The 25,335-nt window shown below is 43.1% G+C and overlaps 1 protein-coding gene across 1 annotated transcript; it reads right to left on the bottom strand.

The window, feature by feature from the left end:
* Nucleotides 1-755: 755 nt before the first annotated feature.
* LOC106608870 (UPF0687 protein C20orf27 homolog) lies at nt 756-25,099 on the bottom strand. Its single transcript, XM_014207057.2, has 6 exons — nt 24,798-25,099; nt 15,235-15,325; nt 12,124-12,278; nt 10,404-10,542; nt 9,577-9,702; nt 756-2,431 (listed from the first exon to the last, which is right to left on the bottom strand). The coding sequence occupies exons 2-6, from the start codon at nt 15,251-15,253 to the stop codon at nt 2,331-2,333; spliced, it is 540 nt and encodes a 179-aa protein (XP_014062532.1). The 5' UTR covers nt 15,254-15,325; nt 24,798-25,099; the 3' UTR covers nt 756-2,330.
* Between the last annotated feature and the right edge of the window lie 236 nt (nt 25,100-25,335).

Genomic DNA, 25,335 nt, shown 5'->3' with positions numbered 1-25,335 from the left:
GAAATGAGAGAGACAGAGCACAGACAACGGAATTCTCTGTGTCCGTGTCAACTAAGTGGACTGACTGTGAACCGTGTGTGTGTGTGTGTCAACTAGGGTACTACTGGGTCATGTTTACACCCCCCTCATCCAAATGAAGGGATTGTGAAGTTATGCATAAAACACGTTATGCATTTAAAAAAAATAAGCTAAGTCAATTTACACAAGGGGACTGGGTCATCTAAAGGGGACGGAATCGAGTCTTGCATCTTGGGTCTAACGGCTAGTTACGGTCACGATGGAACCAGAACACGAGTGCAGCCATGAAGTACTGGCCAGGCTTTTATAGTCGAGGAACAAAGAGCACACACACGCGCCAACCTAGAGAAGTCTTGACCGTTTGTAAGATCTTAATCTGTGGTTGCAGCGTTAGGGCAAGTTGTGCCATGATCGGGACTGAGACAGGGACACACAAGGATGTGTGAGGTAGAGGGAAATGGAGGTGAAGCTAGAGCGAGACAAAGGGGACTAGGAAAACGGGTGCGTCAGGGTAAGGGGGGGGTAAATTTTCTACCTAATCTATGGATCAGTTCCAATATCTAGACTACAGCATACCCATAGCCTATGTGAAACGCTATAAACCTCAGAAGATAGATGTATCCTGTAGTCCCATTACATCCAACAGAACACAGTAAAATGGTACAGTAAGGACCACCCTCCAGCAAAAAATCACAGCGTTATGCAATACTGAAAAAAGCACAGTTATACAAAAGTACTTATTTTTTTTAAATACATGAACTTTATTCTTTCATGGCATAACAAAATAAGAGCGATCACAACAACAAACATCTATAAGGGAACATGTATTGTGTAGTGTATTGACTGACAACATGATACACCCCTCCTAGTACAGTAATCTCTCATTACAGTAACCTAAGAACCAGGGTTGGGGACAATTCTGGAAGTACAATGAAATTCCAATTCTTTTAAAACGCTTTTCAATTGGAAATGTAGAATTTGGTTTTGCTTTCTGAATTGAACCAACCCTGCTAAGAACAGACATGATGCCTATCACAATGTGGGTGGAGAATATTATTTTGATCAGTCTGACTGCATGAACAATAGTGCCCCCCTCTTTTTTTACGCTTAACCTGTCGATGGGACAAGATCGGATGGTGTCCAAACCGAATCCACGACCCGTTTCACAATCGTTTGAATTCATGGCAGGGTTAGGGTCAATTCAGAAAGCAAACCAAATTCCAATTCCGAATGATCCACATTGAAAAGCATGGAAGACAATTGGAATTCCAGTGTACTTCGTGAATTGATTGGAATTTAAATGAAATTGACCTCAACCCGGGAGAGTGGATTTAGTATGGACACCAGATAACAGGGGATAGCTTTAAGACGTTACAGAGCCTGTTATACACAAATATAAAAACAATTAAGGGCGAACACATTTAACACATGTAGATTGTGTGATTTGATAAAGAAAACAGGTTTAATTCCACTAAGCTATGTGAAATACAGAGACTGATTGTACTAGATATTCTTATTTGATGGGAATTTACAGTGACTAACCATTGACAGTAAACAGTGACGAACTATACTTCTTACTAAGAGGTTAGGTTGCAACAAGAGTATGTAGTGCTCAGAGAGGATGGTGAGGGGGTTGGGGGAGGGAGGGCAGGTTAGTGAGTGGTAGATGGATTATTTTGTTCCATTTTTATTTGATTTATTTAACCTTTTATTTAACTAGGCAAGGGATAGAAGGCAGTTGTTGATGGTAAAAGCTGTACAGCAACGTAGGCACTTGCAATTGAGTCATAGCGTATAATTATTATTATTATGAACTTAAAATAAGTAATTTTCTATCCCTCCATGTCAGATGGGAGGGATACATTTAGTGGTCTTTGTCGACCCCTATGGGTACTTTTAAAGCCAGGCTGGGTGAAATGGGCTGAATTGTTAGCGTGAGCTTTGCTGCCCCCTATAGGTTTACTCAGAAAACACATTCAACACAACATAGGGGCACGCAGTGGAAAGGCATGGGCAGTTGAAAAACATATATCACCGCAGTACTAATGACAATTAAAAAAAATAGTACCTGTTTCAATGCATTTCAGATACATTAACTAACTAGACTGGAGATATGCTCAACAGAGATCTGATCACATTAGCCTTGCTTTAAAAAACAAACCACTTGTCCATTTCCTAATTTTATCCTCTTTTTGGACCAAAACATCTTGAATGATCAGGGATAGTTTGGAGTGGATGATGAATTCCAATATATGTGGCACTGTCTTTTTGTTTGAAGTGTGTGTGTGTGTGTGTGTGTCACATTGCCTGGTCTAGTCAAATCCTTGCCAGTCACTCTGTTCAGAGTCGTACTCCAGCTCCACTCCCACACAACGCACTCCTTCCAACAACATGGGTGTACCATGGTGACGGTCTGGAAAACAGAGAAAATAAAAAAAGGGGAGAGAAAGAAAGAGAAAATACCATTAGGTTATTTCTCAGAAATGGTTCAGTCTACAACATCAGACCAGTGCCAGTCCTCTATTACAGTGTGTGCTAGTAAAGTAGAGTGAGAGAGAGGGTCAGTAAAAGCCCAAAAGGATTTAAGCTGTGTGATCTGTTTCCCGGCCCCTACACACACACACACACACACACACACACACACACACACACCATCCCCTTCCCTCCTCTGCCTGCCTACAGACGTTCATGTTCGCCTCCCCACTCTGTACCTACGTCCCAAAATCACACCCTATTCCCTATGTAGTGCACTACTTTTGACCAGGGCCCTATAGGTAGTAGGGTGCCATTTGTGACATCGCATGTGAATACGAACGCTCCCATCTACCCATCTACCCATCTAACAAGCTCCCCATTTATGCGTGATTCACTTAGTTTTACTCAAGTTATCACATTATTGAAGTCATCAGTGACACTTAACCCATGCTGTTCAGTCTCACCAGGAGGTGGCAACAGCACACTACTACATAATTGTTCTCAACCTATTATCCAAAAAACAAATTGATAGTAGCAGTAACTGACTCCAAGGCGCTAGACTGTTACTCAATTCAACAACACTACACCATTGCCTTGCCTTGTTTGGGAAGACAATAACTAGTTGGCTACAGTAAAACTAGCCTGCCACACCCAGAAATAACTGACACATTTTGGTTGAATGCGTTCAGTTGTTCAACTGACTATGTATCCCCTTTCCCTTTCTTATTTAGAAATTATATTATTAGAGAAAGGAGGGAGGTGGTTTTCAGCACTTGTGTACACAGTAAATGATGAGGGTTCACTGTACAGCGTGGTTCTCAAACCTCTCATCAGGGACCGCGGACATTTCCCAATTTAATTGTATCCTTGAACTAGCTTGACTAATTCACCTATTCTAGGGCTTGATGATTAGTTGACAAGTTAAAATCAGTTGTATTAGATCTGGAATAGTTCAAATGCATGGAACAGCTGTGTGTCCCAGAGGAGAGGTTTGAGAACCACTACCTCTACAGAGCACATACAGCACGATACAACAAAAGTACTTATTTTTTGTACGGACAGAAGGTTTGTAATCGTTCCAAGATGGCGTGGCATTCGGCCCGTGTGTTGTGTTTGTCTTATCCCGTGTATAAATAGCCGTTTAGAATTTTTTTCTCGATTTTAATCTCACTTTTTATCTACGAACTAAGTATACTTTCCTGCAACCCACCTCACCCAATTTGGTACAGATCTGCTATTTTTATTCCTTATAACTGGAACCTCCACCAGGAGCTAACCAGCTAACTAGCTACTAGCCTTTGTTAGCCACGGCTAGCGGTCTTCACCTTTTAGCTCGGACACCGCCAGAGCATATCGGACAGTTTCTCCCTACCACGTCACCGGATTCCTGCCACTCTGGATCATTACACCAGATCATCGCAGCTAGCTAGCTGCTACCGAGCGGCTACTGTTAGCTAACGCCTCTGTCCCGAAGCAAGCACCAGTTAGCCTTGAGCTAACCAAGAGCTAGGCCCATATACCAGCTAATTCTAGGGCTACAATACCTCTTTTGCCAATTGGCTTGGACCCTTTTTTTCTGGACCCCTTAGCTTTCTAAGCGCCGTGTCTCCCACTCGCCTAGCATTGACTACTGAACGGCTTCCTGACTCACCTATTGCTGTTCTTTGGACCCTATGATCACTCGGCTACACAGCTGATGCCCCCTGGATGACACGGTACCTCATTTTGTTTATCTGTCGGCCCCAGCCTCGAACTCAGGTCCTGTATGTACCTAACTGACCCGCTCTGCCCATTCATCGCCACTTACCCGTTGTTGTCTTAGCTCTCATGATCAACACCTGTGACCGCTTTATGCCTCTCTCTAATGTCAATATGCCTTGTCTAGTCCTTATTGTGTAATTTCACTATAGAGCCCTCAGTCCCGCTCACCTTGCCTTAGATAGCTCTTTTGTCCCCCCCCCACACATGCGGAGACCTCACCTGGCTTAACTGGTCCAACCAGAGACGAAACCTCTCTCATTGTCACTCAATGCCTAGGTTTACCTCCACTGTACTCACATTCTACCATACCCTTGTCTGTACATTATGCCCCGAATCTATTCTACCATGCCCAGAAATCTGCTCCCTTTACTCTCTGTTCCCAACGCACTAGACGACCAGTTCTTATGGCCTTTAGCCGTACCCTTATCCTACTCCTCCTCTGTTCCTCTGGTGATGTACAGGTTAACCCAGGCCCTGTAGACTCCAGTACCACACCTATTCCCCATGCGCTATAATTTGTTGACTTCTGTAACCGTAAAAGCCTTGGTTTCATGCATGTTAACATCAGAAGCCTCTTCCCTAAGTTTGTTTTATTCACTGCTTTAGCACACTACGCCAACCCTGAATCTTGGCTTAGGAAGGCCACCAAAAACTCAAATTTCCATCCCCAACTACATTTTCCGCCAAGATAGAATTGCCAAAATGGGCGGGGTCGTAATCTACTGCAGAGATAGTCTGCAGAGTTCTGTCATGCTATCCAGGTCTGTGCCCAAACAGTTTGAGCTTCTACTTCTAAAAAGCCACCTTACCAGAAATAAGTCTCTCACTGTTGCCACTTGTTATAGACCCCCCTCAGCCCCCAGTTGTGCCCTGGACTCCATATGCGAATTGATTGCCCCCCCCATTTATCTTCAGAGTTCGTACTGTTAGGTGACCTAAACTGGGATATGCTTAACACTCCGGCAGTCCTACAATCTAAACTAGATGCCCTCAATCTCACACAGATTATCAATGAAGCTACCAGGTACAACCCCAAATCCGTAAACACAGGTACCCTCATAGATATCATCCTGACCAACCTGCCCTCTAAATACACCTCTGCTGTCTTCAACCAGGATCTTAGCGATCACTGCCTCATTGCCTGCGTCCGTAATGGGTCCGCGGACAAACGACCACCCCTCATCACTGTCAAATGCTCCCTAAAACACTTCAGCGAGCAGGCCTTTCTAATCGACCTGGCCCGGGTATCCTGGAAGGATATTGACCTCATCCCGTCAGTAGAGGATGCCTGGGTATTCTTTAAAAGTGCTTTCCTCACCATCTTAACCTGTTGGGGCTAGGGGGCAGTATTTTCACGGCTGGATAAAAAAACGTACCCGATTTAATCTGGTTACTAATCCTACCCAGTAAGTAGAATATGCATATACTTATTATATATGGATAGAAAACACCCTAAAGTTTCTAAAACTGTTTGAATGGTGTCTGTGAGTATAACAGAACTCATTTGGCAGGCAAAACCCTGAGACATTTTCTGACAGGAAGTGGATACCTGATGTGTTGAATTACCTTTAAGCCTATGCCATTGAAACACACAGGGGTTGATTAATGTTTTGGCACTTCCTATTGCTTCCACTAGATGTCACCAGCCTTTACAAAGTGTTTTGAGTCTTTTACTGTGAGATCTGACCGAACAAGAGCCATGGAACGGTGATGGCCGATTAGACTCTGGCGCGCGAGTTCATGTTGGGTACCCTCGTTCCAATACGTTATAAAAGAGAATGCATTCGTCCACCTTGAATATTATTCATGTTCTGGTTAAAAAGGCACTAATGATTTATGCTATACAACGTTTGACATGTTTGAACGAACGTAAATATATTTTTTCCCCTCGTTCATGACGAGAAGTCCGGCTGGCTTAGATCATGTGCTAACAACACGGAGCTTTTTGGATATAAATGATGAGCTTTTTTGAACAAAACTACATTCGTTATGGACCTGGGATTCCTGGAAGTGACATCTGATGAAGAGAATCAAAGGTAATGGATTATTTACATAGTATTTTCGATTTTAGATCTCTCCAACATGGCCGTTTGTCTGTATAGCAAAGCATATTTTTCTGGGCGCAGTGCTCAGATTATTGCAAAGTGTGATTTCCCAGTAAGGTTATTTTTAAATCTGGCAAGTTGATTGCGTTCAAGAGATGTAAATCTATAATTCTTTAAATGACAATATAATATTTTACCAATGTTTTCTAATTTTAATTATTTAATTTGTGGTGCTGACTTGACTGCCGGTTATTGGAGGGAAACGATTTCCTCAACATCAATGCCATAGTAAAACGCTGTTTTTGGATATAAATATGAACTTGATAGAACTAAAAATGCATGCATTGTCTAACATAATGTCCTAGGAGTGTCATCTGATGGAGATTGTAAAAGGTTAGTGCATCATTTTAGCTGGTTTTATGGTTTTGGTGACGCCTGGCTTTGAATTGACAAAACATTACACACAGCTATTGTCAATGTACTCTCCTAACATAATCTAACTTTATGCTTTCGCCGTAAAACCTTTTTGAAATCGGACAACGTGGTTAGATTAAGGAGATGTTTATCTTTCAAAGGGTGTAAGATAGTTGTATGTTTGAAAAATGTGAATTTTGACATTTATTTGGTTTCAAATTTGCCGCTCTTGAAATGCGCCTGCTGTTGATAGGGTGCACCACGGGTGGCACGCTAGCGTCCCACATAGCCCCAAGAAGTTAAATAAGCATGCCCCATTCAAAAAGCGTAGAACTAAGAACAGATATAGCCCTTGGTTCACTCCAGACCTGACTGCCCTTGACCAGCAAAAAACATCCTGTGGCGTACTGCATTAGCATCGAATAGCCCCCGCGATATGCAATTTAGGAACCAATATACACAGTCAGTCAGGAAAGCAAAGGCTAGGTTTTTCAAACAGAAATTTGCATCCTGTAGCACAAATTCCAAAAAGTTTTGGGACACTAAAGTCCATGGAGAATAAGAGCACCTCCTCCCAGCTGCCCACTGCACTGAGGCTAGGAAACACTGTCACCACCGATAAATCCACGATAATCGAGAAATTTAATAAGCATTTTTCTACGGCTGGCCATGCTTTCCACCTGGCTACCCCTACCCCGGCCAACAGCTCTGCACCCCCCGCAGCAACATGCCCAAGCCCCCCCTCACCAAAATTCAGATAGCTGATGTTCTGAAAGAGCTGCAAAATCTGGACCCCTACAAATCAGCTGGGCTAGACAATCTGGACCCTCTCTTTCTAAAATTATCCGCCGCAATTGTTGCAACACCTATTACTAGCCTGTTCAACCTCTCTTTCGTATCGTCTGAGATCCCTAAAGATTGGAAAGCTGCCGCAGTCATCAGACAATCTATACCCATATTATAGACCTATATCTATCCTGCCCTGCCTGTCTAAAGTTTTCGAAAGCCAAGTTAACAAACAGATCACCGACCACTTCGAATGCCACCATACCTTCTCCGCTGTGCAATCTGGTTTCCGAGCTGGTCACGGGTGCACCTCAGCCACGCTCAAGGTACTAAACGATATCATAACTGCCATCGATAAAAGACAGTACTGTGCAGCCGTCTTCAACGACCTGGCCAAGGCTTTCGACTTTGTCAATCACCGCATTCTTATCGGCAGACTGAACAGCCTTGGTTTCTCAAATGACTGCCTCGCCTGGTTCTCCAACTACTTCTGATATAGAGTTCAGTGTGACCAAATCAGAGGGCCTGTTGTCCGGACCTCTGGCATTCTCTATGGGGGTGCCACAGGGTTAAATTCTTGGGCTGACTCTTTTCTCTGTATATATCAATGATGACGCTCTTGCTGCTGGTGATTCTCTGATCCACCTCTACACAGACAACACCATTCTTTATACTTCTGGCCCTTATTTGGACACGGTTAACAAACCTCCAGACGAGCCTCAGTGCCATACAACACTCCTTCCGTGGCCTCCAACTGCTCTTAAATGCTAGTAAAACTAAATGCATGCTTTTCAACCGATCGCTGCCCGCACCCTCCCACCCGACTAGCATCACTACTCTGGACGGTTATATATGTTACTTATATATGTGGAAAACTACAAATACTTAGGTGTCTGGTTAGACTGTAAACTCTCCTTCCAGACTCACATTAAGCATCTCCAATCCAAAATGAAATCTAGAATCGGCTTCCGACTTCACAACAAAGCCTCCTTCACTTATGCTGCTAAACATTCCCTCGTAAAACTGACTATCCTACCGATCCTTGACTTCGGCGATGTCATTTACAAAATAGCCTCCAACACTCTACTCAGCAAATTAGATGTAGTCTATCACAGTGCCATCCGTTTTGTCACCAAAGCCCCATATACTACCCACCACTGCAACCTGTATGCTCTCGTTGGCTGGCCCTCGCTTCATATTCATCGCCAAACACACTGGCTCCAGGTCATCTATAAGTCTTTGCTTGGTAAAGCCCCGCCTTATCTCAGCTCACTGGTCACCATAGCAACACCCACCCGTAGCACGCACTCCAGCAGGTATATTGCACTGGTCATCCCCAAAGCCAACTACTCTCTTTGGCTGCCTTTCCTTACAGTTCTCTGCTGCCAATGACTGGAATTAATTGCAAAAATCACTGAAGCTGGAGACTTATATCTCCCTCTCTAACTTTAAGCATCAACTGTCAGAGCAGCTTACCACTGCACCTGTACACAGCCCATCTGTAAATAGCCCCCGAACTACCTCATCCCCATATTGTTATTTATTTTTGCTCTTTTGCACCTCAGTATCTCTACTTGCACATCATCATCTGCACATCAATTGCTCCAGTGTTAATGCTAAATTGTAATTATTTCGCCACTATGGCCTATTTAAATAAAGGTGAAATAAAATTTAAAATGTAAAAAAAGTGGTGACTACAAGTTTTAGTTTCATGAAAATTGTGCAGGTGATCAGATCTCACAACGCCTGGAGAAGTGTTTATCATCTCTCAGGAACCACACTGACACGATACAGAAATCTGAGATCTACACGTGCTCACATCTCAAAGTACTGCTATATCATTTTGGTCGCTAAACACTTCTCCAGGCATTGCGAGATCTCCTGCACAGCGTGACTGCAATAAAGACGACTTGGAACAAATTGGTTTGTTATCATGGCTGTAACTGTAGACTTACCTGCTGCGGGGTGAGGTTTCCCCTTGGTACAGATCTAGGATCAGGTTATCCTTCCTCAATCCCAATCTTAACCATGTGTGGGAAAAAAACAGAGTCTAGGGACAACTTCCCCCTACACTTACCCATGACGCGGGCTTGAACTTTGACCCCCACACAGACTTCCTCCTGGCTCTCACTGACCAGCATCACCTCCTCACATAGCACCCCCTCCTGGTGGGCCATGTACTCACACGTCACTCTCAGACCACCTGGGGGGGGAAGAGGGAGAGAGAAAGATACTTGTTATGACTGCAATAATTGTATTTTTTGTTTACTTTTCTCTCTTTTTTCTGTATTTCTCAGTTCTTACACTCAATGAAGTATTGTTGTTTCTTCTTGAATGGGTAGAGTGGACAGAGATGCCAGACTCACAGGGCCAGGGGAGCGAAATGTCAACCAGAGTGGAAAAACTCTGGGGTCAAGCACATTAACGCAGCTGGCCAACACTACAAATAACGCACACACAAACACACACACACGGAAGTAGAAGGTCATGGTATCCCAGCAGATGGTGGAATGGAATGGCACAACCAACTAAAGTCAACGCTAGAACAAACTACTGTAGTGAGTGAGTGAGTGGTAATACAAACCCTCATTACGAACTCCAGAAACCCCCTGGGGGATGTTAACAATCTTTCAGTGTTTCCTGTACATATTAGATGTCCAGCTACTATAAAGAATGACTGATATGAAGGTCTGGTCAAATGGAGACTGGACAAAGATCAGTGGATTTCAAAAGGGTTTGGATTACGTCTGGGTGTAGGGAAAAGGCTGTATCTGGGGGTTGGGCTGACAGCTACGGTAAAACCGAAGCATTGGCTAGTAGGTCGAGGTAGCTGGGGCTGGAGTTAGATGGACGGGTGGGACTGGGACTAGGGCTGAGGCCGGCTTGACCAAGACTCGGACATACCCTCTGCTACAGGAGTGATATCGGTGATGCAGATGTGCTGGTTGGGTACAGGAGCTGGACACACAGCTTTCCCCAGTGACGGAACCTCAGGGAGGTTGAAGACAATCTCATATTTGTGCTGGGTCTTCAGAAAACCAACCTGAGGGTGAGAGATGAGAGAGATGAGAGAGATGAGAGAGATGAGAGAGATGAGAGAGATGAGAGAGATGAGAGAGACGCAGAGAGAGAGAGACGGAGAGAGAGACGGACAGGAGACAAAAAAAGAGACTATTAATTCACCATATACACAAATGCCCAGGAAAAGCATTTTCGAGCAATAAAAGATAATTAGAGCTACCCTGCAAAGAAGCTTCCGGTTTTGAACATGCACATCCTTAAGTTTCATCTGATGACAAAAATTGCTACAAAAAGAAACTTGCTTTTCTCTCTCTGATAAACATCCTGTCTGGTTCATGTGATTTCATAAAAATGACAATGCAATTTAACAACAGTGAGAAAGAGAGAGTGAAAACATAATAAATACAAATAAAAATGTTGAGCAAGCAAAAAAAGCTGCAAGAGAAGAGATAAGGAGGGAGAAAAGAGCAAGCCAGAGGAAGAGAGAGGAGCCAAAAGATAACCCTCAGCACTTCCAGTGAGTCTCGAATGCCTCAAACAAGCAAGCCAAGCCTCAAATGCCCCTCTAGCAAGGTCAAATAAAACACAGAACAAGTGAAGAAGATCGAGAGGGAAAAGTGTGACAGAAACAACAAACAAACCCAGTGCTTTGATTATACAGCTAGGCAGCGTATCGTCCATCTCCAACCACCCCACACACTACAGCCCACCACATCTGATCGACACAAGCCCCGGTTGCCAGTCGCGCCTCTGGCTACGGTTGCCCCCCCCGCGCCTGTTTCCATGGCAACCCTGAGGTTCCTAGTGGGCAGATGAGAACTTCAGACACGCGGCACATTCAACCCTGCCGTCTGTCTGGTGGATCCCGCTTCCCACACCAGGGCAGTGGAATAAAAGCTCGGTCAGAACAGCACAGCCATACTGCCCAAGCCTACTGTTACAGTGCAGCAGAGACTACAGAGGTTCTCTGATCCACTTCAATGCCTGGTTCCACATCTCCTTGTGCTGTATAGCCAACTTGGCAATTTGCAGCACAAACAGATCTGTGACGAGGCTAATGGCTCCTCAAACAGTCAAAAAAAAATGGGGCTAGCTACTAGCGAAGTGGAGATTAGTTTAGTTTACTAGGATCCCACTTAGCTGTTGCTCATGCAGCAGCTACTCTTCCTAGGGTCCACTAACTATGGAGCCCAGGAAGTGTAGCTGATTGAGTTTTTCCTTGGACAGGTCACATGGTCAGGATAAACTCAGGGCCCTAACGTGAACAGTTGATGGTTGGAGGGCTATGGGAGCAGGTAGTAAGGAGAGATCTGTCATAAGTGGAACTGAACCTTAAAAACAGAGACCGGAAATTAGAAGAGATGAGAGAAAAGCTTCTTGGCCAGGTCGCCTCCCCTTAGTTGTCATACAGGGTGAACTTCTCGTAGTTTAAAATGGCAACACTGGCTGTATTGACTTTTACAAGTAAAGAAGGGTGACTGTGGGACTACTAGAGATTAAGGGGTAAGTTTCAGAGTATCCTAGCTCTCTGGGTGTGCCGTTTTTGCCAACTGTTATGGTCATTGTCACGTCAGACATGTTAAATTGCCAATCCCCCCCCCACCTTGACCATGAAGTTCCCATCGGGCTGAGGGATCACCATGACGACAGAGTCGTGGAGCTTCTCGTCAAAGTGGACATGGGAGGGGGTGCCGGCGGCAGCAAGAGCGGTAGCTGGCTCTTCTGAGAAACTGACGCCCCCCGCCTTTGCCGCAGAGCCTGAGGAGAGAACAACCACCTCAGTATACATAAACAACAGCGTTGACACACACCTTCAGTCACACACACACACACACACACACACACAAAAATCACACACAAAATTGCAAGGGCCTCTGGTACAACAGTTCACTATGCAAGCTATTTTCTTATGCCAGTGACACTCAGGAATAAGTCACAAAAATAAAATGGTTCTCTTTACAAGCGAGAAGAACATGGCAACTTGAACGTTTTGATTGTAAACCCACTTATATTCTGCCTGTCTGGGGTGCGTGCCTTCAAATGTCTGGGAAACTCGGATCCCTCTTACACTGAACAAAAATATCAACGCAACATGTAAACCGTTGGTCCCATGTTTCATGAGCTGAGATAAAAGATCCCAGAAATGTTCCATATGCACAAAAAGCTTCTCAAATTTTGTGCACAAATTTGTTTACATCCATGTTAGTGAGCATTTATGCTTTACCAAGATAATCCATCCCCCTGACAGCTGTGGCATATCTAGAAGCTGATTAAACACGATCATTACAAAAGGTGCACTGTGTGCTGGGGACAATAAAAGGCCACTCTAAAATGTGCAGTTTTGTCACAAAACATGGCCACGGATGTCTCAAGGGAACATACAATTGGCATGCTGACTGCAGGAATGTCCACCAGAGCTGTTGTCAGAGAATTTAGTGTTCATTTCTCTACCATAAGCCACCTCCAACGTAATTTTAGAGAATTTGGCAGTACGTCCAGCCTCACAACTGCAGACCACTTGTATGGCATTGTGTGGGCGAGCGGTTTGCTGATGTCAACGTTGTGAACAGAGTGCCCCATGGTAGCGGTAGGGTTACGGTATGGGCAGGCATAAACTATGGACAACGGACACAATGGCATTTTATCGATGGCAATTTGAATACGCAGAGATAACATGACGAGATCCTGAGGCCCATTGTCGTGCCATTCATCCGCCGCCATCACCTCATGTTTCATGATAATGCACAGCCCCATGTCGCAAGGATCTGTACACAATTCCTGAAAGATGGAAATGTCCCAGTTCTTCATTGGCCTGCATACTCACCTGAGCAAAATTATGGTAACTTCCCAAAGTACCCAGGTTTTTCAGAAATCCCGGTTGGAGGATTCCTGGAATTCCTGCTTATACTCCAGTGATTCCAATCTTCCCATTTCTGGAAAACCAGGGAATTTGGGGAAAGTTGCGGTACAGAAGAACAACAGAACTGTTATGGAAGTGTGATGTATAAGATGCGTAACTCTTGCGACGCCCCAATCATCTCTCCTTCCTCCCAAAGTGTACACTTGTTCCCTTCACTGATTTGAAAGGAAATTACTGGTATAAAAATATGGTTGAAACTCCCTCTAACCCATGCCTAGACCAACCCAATGCTATTAAGATTTGTGGGAGGTAGTGAAATGTGTACACATCAGGAGAAATTATTGGAACGCACCCTCTGAGTAGCTCTGTGTCCACTTCAGTATGAAGCCTAGCTACTAGGCTACACTAAATGTGTGGATTCAGACAATGCTAAGAGATCCATAGCCCTTCAAACAAGACCGTTTGGTTAATCCACATTCTCTGGACACCAGCCCAAACAGCACTTTGGAGCATTTAAGTGAGCCTGCCTCGGGACTATTCCATTGCGCCAGTCAATGTCCTTCCAGGACTCTCTCTCCCTCCATTCTACATCCCAGACACATTAAAAATACATTGAGGTGAAACCAAATTAGAAAGTCCCTCATTCAGTCTGTAGCTTAAATTAAATCAAAGTGAGGACAAAGACCCAGGGAGAGCTGAGCTCTTTGTGCGCAGAAACAATCTCCTCGGGGACGGGGGTATTAATGACAGTGACCCGTCTCCCAGCTGGTGTTCTCTTGCTGTGTTTCTATGAGGTTCCCTGAACAATTCCTGCTCATCTGTCATGTGCATCATATTCATTTCACACTGTCGCTCACACACACAGACACACTTCAGGCTTAATTCAGTCAAGTCCACATTGTGGTTTTGCCCACAACTAGAATCCCCTCACATTATACGCGTCCAACGACTAACTGGATAATTGTAGTCCTCAGAATAAAGACGTAGTATGTGTGCATTGTAAACAAAGACATGGCATACGTAAACATCACCATGTAGGGTTTGGATTGAATTCCAGCCACTGTCTCCCAGGTCTTATTCTCTTGTCTCATGTTGCCTGTACCCTTCCTGATTATCACTTCTTTAAATTACACACTTACTAAGTATTTGTATAGTGTTATAACATAGGGGAGGGTGAGAGGGAAAGAGGGAGGCAGAGTGAGAAATAAAGAGGGGGAGAGCCTTTACCATCTCCATGCCAATACCTCCCGTGTTGCTGCCACAAAGCCTCCGAAATCACAAACAAAAAAACTATTACAGGTTTGAGTACTGTGTGCTGTTCGATCAGTGAAAAGCCTGATTTTTGGGGGCTTTATTTTGATAGCAAACTTAAGGGCAGTGATGGAGCCCTTGGAAACTGGGCCCATAGGCCTCTAGTCAGAAGTAGTGCACCATCTCCGGTCCTCAAGTACCCCTAACAGTACATATTTTTGGTGTGGCCCCAGACAAGCGCACCTAAATCATCAAGCCATTGACAAGTTGAATCAAGTGTTTTTGCATGGGGTTACAACAAAAGTGTGCGCTGTTTGGGGTACTCGAAGACCGGCGTTGGGAAACACCGATCTAGGCAATAGGGTACCATTTCGAAAACACACAGTATAAGGCAGACTGATGGGAACCTGACCCAGACATCGACAATGTCTGCCAACCCGAAGAAGAATAAAGAAACGTAGTAAAGGATTTAGGCTAAGGTTCACTCAGCTGCACTATGTTTTGAATTTGAACACACTTTTGAAATACCAATTATTGCAATGAACACCACATAATAGGGAAAACACACAAATCTCAGAGCAACAAAACAAGGACGATACTTACTCTTCCTAGCAGTAGCCATGCCAGGGTCAATCCTACACAGAATCCACCCGTCACAGCCTGGTCATCTCTATGGCCCAGCCTCAAAACAACACTGAGAGAGACAGAAAGAGGATAAAGGACAGGATTCAATGATAAAGTATGAAAGCTGCCTCCCAAGTGGTGCAGTGGTCTAAGGCCACTAGAGATCCTGGTTCGAGTCCAGACTCTGTTGCAGCCAGCCGTGACCGGGAGATCCATGGGGCGGCGCATAATTGGCCCAGTGTCATCCGGGTTAGGGGAGGGTTTGGCCGGCAGGGACGTTCTTGTTCCATCGCGCACTAGCGACTCCTGTGGCCGGCCGGGCGCAATGCATGCTGACACGGTCGTCAGGTGTACGGTGTTCTCTCCGACACATTGGTGTGGCTGGCTTCCGGGTTAAGTGGGCATTGTGTCAAGAAGCAGCGCGGCATGGCTGTGGTTGTGTTTTTCGGAGGACGCGCGGCTCTCGACCTTCGCCTCTCCCGAGTCAGTACGGGAGTTGCAGCGATGGGACAAGACTGTAACTACCAATTGGATAACACGAAATTGGGGAGAAATACATAAAATAAAAAAAAGTAAATAGCTAGAATCCATAGTTGCTACATCCATTTTGGACGTATTAATTAATGATATATACCCATTGATTCTTGAAGAATATAAATTAAAAAATGCCTCATAAGCATAATAAACTGTCGTACCCCATCAGAAGCCAAAATATGTGCTTGTTTTACACCAATGGTGTTCAAACAATGTAAATGTAAAACAAAAAACACTGTATAGCCAGCCGCAAAACGAGGGCCGGGACAATGCCAGTATCGCAGCAAGGAAACAAAACACAAAGCGGATTGAACTTTAGTTAAACATCCATTTACATTTAAGTCATTTAGCAGACGCTCTTAACATCCCTAATTTATTTATTTTCCAAGCTATAGCACACAATATTTTTACATACATCATGTTATTAAAGGACCAAAGAGTTGTGTCCTTTGTGTGTGAATTTTGGCATCTAAAAAAATATTGCCATAGTACTCAAAACATGGTTAGAACTATAATTTTTATATCGTGGATGGTCACTCCTTGCGTCCATAGCTCAGTCTATCAATTTAAGAGTGGTCACATTTGTCCAGGCCCATACCTCAGCTTTTTACCAAAACAGAGGTGGGGTGACGCTTTGTTATTGGTAAGGACTCTAGCTTTAACACAAGTAGGGAGGGCAAGAAAGAAAGAGCTAAAGGAAGAAAGGAAAAAAGTGACGTAACAGTAATGAAATCAGGAAATAAATGCTTCTGAAAGACAAGCTAATATTTGTCTTTAACAAATCCTAGCCCCAGGTTACTAATTCTGCAGGTCAAAACAACAGCACCCAGCTGTGTGTGCCAGGCTCCATCCCCAAGGGACTGGGACTTGAATGAAAGAAAAAACAACAAAACATTGAAAGAGGATTACATGTAAACCCGAGGAGATTCAGATGGTTTATTATTACATTTTCAGGGAAACTTCTCTCGCAGGTCTCTGTAAAAGAAAGCACAAAATAATACCCTAACAAAAAACCAAGGGAGGCAGGCATCTTAAAAGGTTGTCGAAGGACGCAGCACTCTTAGTGATTGAAGTTACGTCAAGTGAGGGCCATAGGGGGGTGCTGACATACTATGAAGATTAACAAGTTGCTCTGACTAACTGTATAACCACCGGCCTGAAAATAACTCCGGTAGGTTGAGGTGACCAATGACTAGTTTGTTTCACCATATTGCTTTTGCCTATTCAGTTGTTTCAGATCAGTCAGTAGCTACGGCAAGAGGTTGTTGTATTGTCCGAGCTGGCTAGCAATGTTGCTGCTAATTTAGTGATGCTAAACAGCAAGCTGACAATATTGAAATGTCCATGCTAGGCATGCTTAGTCTAAGAGATACAACAACACACAATTTAACCACCCCGCTAATTGTGTATTGTCGTGTATTTTGTTGTAGGTGGTACAGAATCTGATTCTACAAACATGCGCTTCCAACCCCTTGTGCCGCACAAGGTGGAGGTATATTGGCCAAAATATTTACAAGCTGACGGTTAAGATGACACAATTTACAGTAAGCACGGAATAAACATGAATTGGGTAGTGTTTGTATTGTTGTGTTATGGGGTTACAGGTGGATAGAGGTAGCCTGAGGACCACAGAGTACCCAAGCATGAGGGAGCGGACATACCTTGCGGTTATGGAGCACATCAAGATTGTGGGACAGAAACTAGCAAGGGACACGGAAAGGTAGACAATCAAGACTACAACAGTCATGAAACAATCACCTCATTATTCTCTCTGCAGATTCTCAAAACGCAATACAAAGACATGTGTACAAAAATCCCCTGTAAAGGCCTGCTATTGACAAGAATGATCTGTCAAAGTCAATGGGCTGAGGGAGGTTTACAGAATACTTTGAGATGAGGAAGGGGATTTTGGTTGTGCTTAGACAGTAAATGTACTGGTGTTTTTCCTCAATCTCCCATACACAACCATTCATACTGTGTAAGAACTGCCTTCCTAAGACTTTTCACACCTTCTTTAGCCCCCCCAGCCCATGCACTTTGTTGACTACTCTTTATTTTCAAAAGCAGCTCCCAATGTCCCCTCATTGTCCCTAAACCAGCCTTTCTTAAAGTATGGGTCGCGGACCAAAGTGGGTCACGGACCTGTTAATGGTCTCAGACTACATGTATAATTATTTGATTAATTACTGGAATTGATTTGGCCAAGTACAACTGCACTCTCTGTTTAGCAGCGGTGTCCCTGCTCAGTTTGGCAGCTGTGCAAGTGGGCAGGAGATGCCCGTGTGCTTCGCGGTTTACCGGATATTTTTTCTGCCGTTTTCTTGAAGATCACTCCACGACCCACACACTGCAGCAGCGCGATCGTCAGCTAGCAAGGAAGACATCGTTGTCATTTTATAACAGGTGAGGATAAGCAGAAATAAGGGAGTACTGTCTCTCATAGTTGTCGATGCAAGTTTCTCTTTCAAACAATCCCCTTGTACACAGCTAATAGCTAGCTAGCTAGCTAGCCGAAGCAAGCTAGTTAACTACTAATAGTTCAACCATAAGTAACAATACAAATTAATATGAAAAATGATCAGGCCTACTGTACATCTTACTGTAGAAATGATTGTTGAAAACAAGTCTAGGTTGAAACTGTTGTTGTTAAAATACAAGTAATCCTTTTTATTCTGACCTGGAATAAACTGATTGAAGCAAGATGCTTTTTGAGGCAAAACACACACAGTTCTGGGCTGCTCATCTACAGCAGGAAGAGATCTCCTGCCAGACTGAGAAAGCAGTAGATGTTATGATCCATTTTGGCACTACATACAGTACCAGTCAAAACTTTGGACACACCTACTCATTCAAGGCTTTTTCTTTATTTGTCCTATTTTCTACATTCTATAATAATAGTGAAGACATCAAAACTATGACATAACACATGGAATCATGTAGTAACCAAAAAAAGTTAAATCTAAATATATGTTATATTTCAAAGTAGCCACCCTTTGCCTTGATGACAGCTTTGCACACTCTTGGCATTCTCTCAACCAGCTTCATGAGGAACGCTTTTCCAACAGTCTTGAAGGAGTTCCCACATATGCTGAACACTTGTTGGCTGCTTTTCCTTCACTCTGCAGTCAAACTCATCCCAAACTATCTCAATTGGGTTGAGGTCGGGTGATTGTGGAGACCAGATCATCTGATGCAGTGTGCCATCACTCTCCTTCTTGGTCAAATAGCCCTTATACAGCCTGGAGAAGTGTTTTGGGTCATTGTCCTGTTTAAAAACAAATGATAGTGGGACTAAGCGCAAACCACATGGGATGGTGTATCGCTACAGAATGCTGTGGTAGCTATGCTGGTTAAGTGTGCCTTGAATTCTAAATTAATCACCGACAGTGTCACCAGCAAAGCATCCCCCCACCATCACACCTCCACCTCCATGCTTCACGGTGGGAACCACACATGCAGCGATCATTCGTTCACCTACTCTGCATCTCACAAAGACACGGCGGTTGGAACCAATAATCTCAAATTTGGACTCATCACACCAACAGACAGATTTCCACCGGTCTAATGTCAATTTCTCGTGTTTCTTGGCCCAAGCAAGTCTCTTCTTCTTATTGGTGTCATTTAGTAGTGGTTTCTTTTGAGCAATTTGACCATGAAGGCCTGATTCACACAGTTTCCTCTGAACAGTTGATGTTGAGATGTGTCTGATACTTGAACACTGTGAAGCATTTATTTGGGCTGCAATTTCTGAGGCTGGTAACTCTAATGAATTTGTCCTCTGCAGCAGAGGTAACTCTGGGTCTTCCTTTCCTGTGGCGGTCCTCATGAGAGCCAGTTTCATCATAGCGATTGACGGTTTTTGCGACTGCACTTTAAGAAACTTTCAAAGTTCATAAAATTTTCCGGATTGACAGACCTCCATGTCTTAAAGTAATGATGGACTGTCAGAAGGAAAGAAATTCCACAAATTGACTTTTAACAAGGCACACCTATTAATTGAAATGCATTCCAGGTGACTACCTTATGAAGCTGGTTGAGAGAATGCCAAGAGTGTGTAAAGCTGTCAAGGCAAAGGGTGGCTATTTGAAGAATCTCAAATATAAACTATATTTTGATTTGTTTAAGATTTTTTGGTTATTACATGATTCCATATTTTTGATGTCTTCACTATTATTCTACAATGTAGAAAATAGTAAAAATAAAGAAAAACCCTGGAAAGAGTAGGTGTGTCCAAACTTTTGACTGGTACTGTACCTATGCGAGTCAGGCATCTCAACTCTGGCATACTTAAACCTCTGGGGTAGGTGGCACCTGGCCAACATCCGGTGAAATTGCAGAGCGCCAAATTCAAAATACAGAAATAGTCATAATACACATTCATATAAAATACAAGTGTTATACATCGGCTTAAAGATTAACTTCTTGTTAATCCAGCCACTTTGTCAGATTTCAAAATGGCTTTATGGCGAAAGCATACCTTGCTTGGGTCATGCCAAATCTTTTCATGGGTCATGCCAAATCTTTTCAGTCTCCTGAGGGGGAATAGGTGTTGTCGTGCCCTCTTCATGACTGTCTTGGTGTGTTTGGAACATGATAGTTTGTTGGTGATGTGGACACCAAGGAACTTAGAGCTCTCAACCTGCTCCACTACAGCCCATTCGATGAGAATGGGGTTGTGCTCCTCGATCCTCCTTTTCCTGTAGTCCACGATCATCTCCCTTGTCTTGATCACGTTGATGGAGAGGGTGTCGTCCAGGCACCACACTGCCATGTCCCTGACCTCCTCCCTATAGGCTGTCTCATTGTTGTCGGTGTTCAGGCCTATCACTGTTGTGTCGTCAGTAAACTTAATGATGCTGTTGGAGTCGTGCTTGGCCACGCAGTCGTGTTTATTATGTGTTTATTATGAGCAAACTGTCAACTCCTCTTGAGTTATCTGCTTGAAATCCAACATAAAGTCTAATCCCTCGAGAGGGACACAGTTCACAGGACATAGTTCTGCTACAATGACACGCAGGGAAAGGAATTATATTTCTGTATCTACAATCCACTCCAAGAAGATCAGGCACCACACAGTATTGTCTGTATACTCTATTGTACAGTTTGAACAACAGTTGAACCGTGCCAGCATAACATCAACATTAGGATAGTTGAACATGCGTGCACAGGCAGAGATATCTAGCCCAATAGAAAGAAATATGGCATAACTCAACCTTTGCACAGCAACCAGGCGATACAAATTAGTCTAGGTATGTAAGCAGACAGTGGATGCCTACAGCCATGTCTATCAGGCATGCTTAGGCAAATATTTTCTATAGTACAACCAGCTTCAGTTTTAGAGATTTACAAAAGTTAATTGTATTATTGTTTCTCCTCACTGTTTGCTAGTCAACTTAGCTTGCTGGATATGCAATACTTGTTACTCTGTTTGGAATCCTATCTTGCGTCATGCCTATCATTTTGTGCGATTGAAATGCTTCCAAGGTCATAATCACAACCAATGTCAACCTTCATCAATGACGTTAAATAGATAGCTGGTAAAATTATTTACAGTTGCTGATGTTACATGTTTGCTAACAAGTTACAAAATGAGAGGCGTGGCTAACTAGCTAGCCAACTCCAGTCACGTGCTAACTTTTGCTGGTAAACCTAGCTTTAGGTGGCTGGTTGTAACATTGTAGGGTTGCAGTTTAGTAGCTAGCCATATCTATGACTGAAAAGAAGAGGTTTCACAATGGAGATACAATCGGCGATCTTTTGAAAAACCTCTATTTTTAGTAATAGATATGGCTACTGGTAGTTGTGTACCTAGCTAGCTAAATTAGCAAACAGAAAAATACATAGATTTCCCCCCACTGGATCACAGTATTATGTTAGCCAGCAATACACAATATCGGTTTGAGTAGATAAACTAAAGTTAGCTTGGTGGCTTGCAGGAAAAATAACTTAGCTAGGCAATGCATTTGTCATCTGCCCTCTTGGTGCTGGTATCGGTAGTAACGTTAGCTGAGCTTCTAACTTTAGATAAATCCAAATCTTTGTTTATAATCCTCTTTGCTATATTCCGGTTGAAACGTGTGGTTGAATGTCACCATGTAGCTAACGGATGCTCCATGGTCAAATTTGTGTTGATGAGAGGAATCACTTGAAGCCATTGTGTTTGGCCAGTTCTTTCCGTTTTGCCCAAAGGATTGTTGTTAGTGTCTGCCTCCTTTTCAAAAAAGCATGGCTTGGGGGAGGGACAGGTGCCAGGGCATGAAGCACCGCCCAACACAAGTTGTAGTCTTTCAAAGACAGGGAAACATGTGTATGCTTGAATACTTAGCAATGAATCCATCGATAGGAACAACAAAAGTCGTCTAATGGCTCTATCGAACAATGAAAACCATATCTACACCAAACCTATAGTGTGATCAGTATAACATAGAGCCTTTGCGAAATGCCACAAAGCAGGACAACATTAATTTAATCAATACACCGGAAGCCATCATAGGGTGTATCATTCAGCGCGCAAAACGTTGACCTCCCTTCCCCTAGGTAATTATGTGTGAAACACATCTCACAGTCCTAGAAATGCCTCAGACATGATGAAAACAAGCTCAGATTCCCACAGGGTGAAATTCCCCTTTAATTCTCTGTACTGGCCAACGATTATAAAGGCGATTCTGATCCAACCATAAATTCATACATTGTGCCCCTGGCCTGAGAGGGTGGAAGTTCAATATGTAGCTAGATGTAGAAGGCTAACGTTAACTAGCTGATGTTGCCCATGAAAGGAAGTTAGGCTAACGAGCAAGCGTCTTAGCCAAGTAGCCTAGGACAACAACAAAAATAAATGCGTGTACTGTATGACAGAGTCATAAACCGTTTCAACAACATGAAAGAGAGGAGGATGATGGCATTGGCATTTCTCTTCAAGTAGGGTGAGTCAAAATGTTTGTTTTTTTTACTCGCACACACACCATATTTAGCTTATGTTGATTGGACAAAAATGTTTTGGTATCTTTTAGTTGTCACTGTATTAGACTAAGCAGAGGTAATTTGATTATGTTGAAAATTTTGAAGTTGAAATGTTGCTGGAATAGTGACGGCAGCTCCTATTTAATTTGTTCTCCAGTTTTGTGATGAAACACGGGTGTGGTTTAAGTCATTCAGCCACCATCTTCTTATTGGCTCGGGCCTTAGTTCACAGGCCTTGCAACAGCAATATATAGGCCTAACAGTCAGTGGTGTAAAGTACTTAAGTAAAAATGCTTTAAAGTACTACTTAAGTCGTTTTGGGGGGGTATCTGTACTTTACTATTTACAGTGCATTCGGAAAGTATTCAGACCCCTTGACTTTCTCCATTTTGTTACGTTACAGCCTTATTCAAAAATGTATTATTGTTGTTTTCCGCTCATCAACCTACCCCATAATGACAAAGAGAAAACAGGGTTTTAGACATTTTTGCAAATGTATTCAAAATAAAAAAACACCTTAATTACATAATTATTCAGACCCTTTGCTATGACTCGAAATTGAGCTCAGGTGCATCCTGTTTCCATTGATCAACCTTGATGTAGAACTTGATTTGAGTCCACCTGTGGTAAATTAAATCGATTGGACATGATTTGGAAAGGCATACACCTGTCTATATAAAGGTCACACAGTTGAAAGTGCATGTCAGAGTAAAAACTAAGCCATGAGGTTAAAGGAATTGTCTGTAGAGACAGGATTTGTGTCGAAGCACAGATCTGGGGAATGGTACCAAAACAATTCTGCATCATTGAAGGTGCTCAAGAACACAGCCTCCATTCTTAAAGGGAAGAGGTGAACCACCAAGACTCTTCCTAGAGCTGGCCGTCCGGCCAAACTGAGCACCCGATGGTCACTGACAAAACTCATCCCTACTGCATCTGATCTGGCAGACTCACTGAACACAAATGCATAGTTTGTAAATGATGTCTGAGTGTTGGAGTGTGCCCCTGGCTATCTGTCTGTCAAGAAAATTGTTCTGTCTGGTTTGCTTAATATAAGGAACTTGAAATGATTTATACTTTTGATACTTGAGTACATTTTAGGAATTCCATTTACTTTTTTTAATTAACTAGGCAAGTCAGTTAAGAACAACATTCTTATTTACAATGACTTTTCACCTTTACAACTTTCTATTTGGTATCCATACTTTTACTGAAGTATGACAATTAGGTACTTTTTCCACCACTGATCAGATTATAGCACAAACAATTATCACAACACTTAAATTGTAATATGCTGGGAGTTTTTTTTTGGGGGGGGCTTGGATTGTGATTTTACCCCCACACACCACTACTGCTTATAGCTGACTAATACAGTATTCCAAACCAATTTCATAATGAGATAGATGTAGGGCCCGAGTTTGGGAAACCCTGGCCTAGAGCAGATACTATTTTGCGCAATGAGGCTGTCAGTGTGTATGTCGCACCATCTGGATATGTATGCAACAACAGTTCAATATTCACCTTCTATCATTTCTACCAAGCCGTTTACGCACACAGTTTGACGCATACGTTGGATCACATCGAACGCAATGCTGCAAGGCAAACGCAGCGTTTCATTGGAAATGAATGTAATTCTGGTGTATCAAAATCCAAAAACACTGTCGGTGTGTTCGAAGCGTTTAACAAATCACTTACGCTACCAGTGACTATTATGGGTTCTAAAAAGTCTCTCAATTGAAATAAGTTTAGTCTACTAGTTAACTGAACCTTTTGGTAGATTTACGTAAGTTAATGTACATTTAGTCAACTGCAACAGTAAAAAAAATATTGTATTTCTGTACAAAAGATTAGTTTATAGTCTGATATTTCGATAATATGCGGATACGTCCTGAAACGAGTTTGCGCCTGCTGTCTTGACACGTGCTGTCTCTTCGGACTGGAAGCGCTTTGGCAAGTGGCAACCACAGAATTACTCATTTAATATATGATCTCTATGGTAGCAAAGTTTGGAAATAATTATCACCGTATTTTGGTCTCCAAGAACTCACCTTGTAAATTCTGCAACTGAGGTTAAATGTGCAGTTAGTGTCCAAGTCACTGAGAGACAAAATAATATGGGACCTCAAATAATGCATCCACTCCACTGAGCTACGAATCAACACCCCTTTCGCTGGATTTCGACCCGCGCCAACTTCCGCATTTGTCACGTGGTTTGCTATCCAATTTAGGAGATGGTAGTAGCTATGGTCTACAGTAAATTACAGCGTGTGCCTATGTTTATGTATGTATACGATCAGACGTTTAATTCACACAAATAAAGTCTACATTAAGAACTATCGAAGGTGCATCGGTCGATAGTCTTTCCAACCACCTACATTAATTGTATTATGTCGCCCCTTTGTGGCCGCTTCTTGTAGCTGACGTGAGGATGAGATTCGGCAATTTGGAGGACAGTGGAAATGGATAAAAACAAACGCGTCTCTAATCTCATCGGGGTTTTATATAGTGATGGGTTGTTCGCGAATATGTAAACACAGCCTGTAGCTGCACTTACCTGACAATCACCATACAATCACCCTGCGTGAA

The sequence above is a fragment of the Salmo salar genome, chromosome ssa07, assembly GCF_905237065.1.
Source record: "Salmo salar chromosome ssa07, Ssal_v3.1, whole genome shotgun sequence".
Taxonomy (NCBI): Eukaryota; Metazoa; Chordata; class Actinopteri; order Salmoniformes; family Salmonidae; genus Salmo; species Salmo salar.
This window is presented reverse-complemented; position numbering and strand designations above follow the sequence as displayed.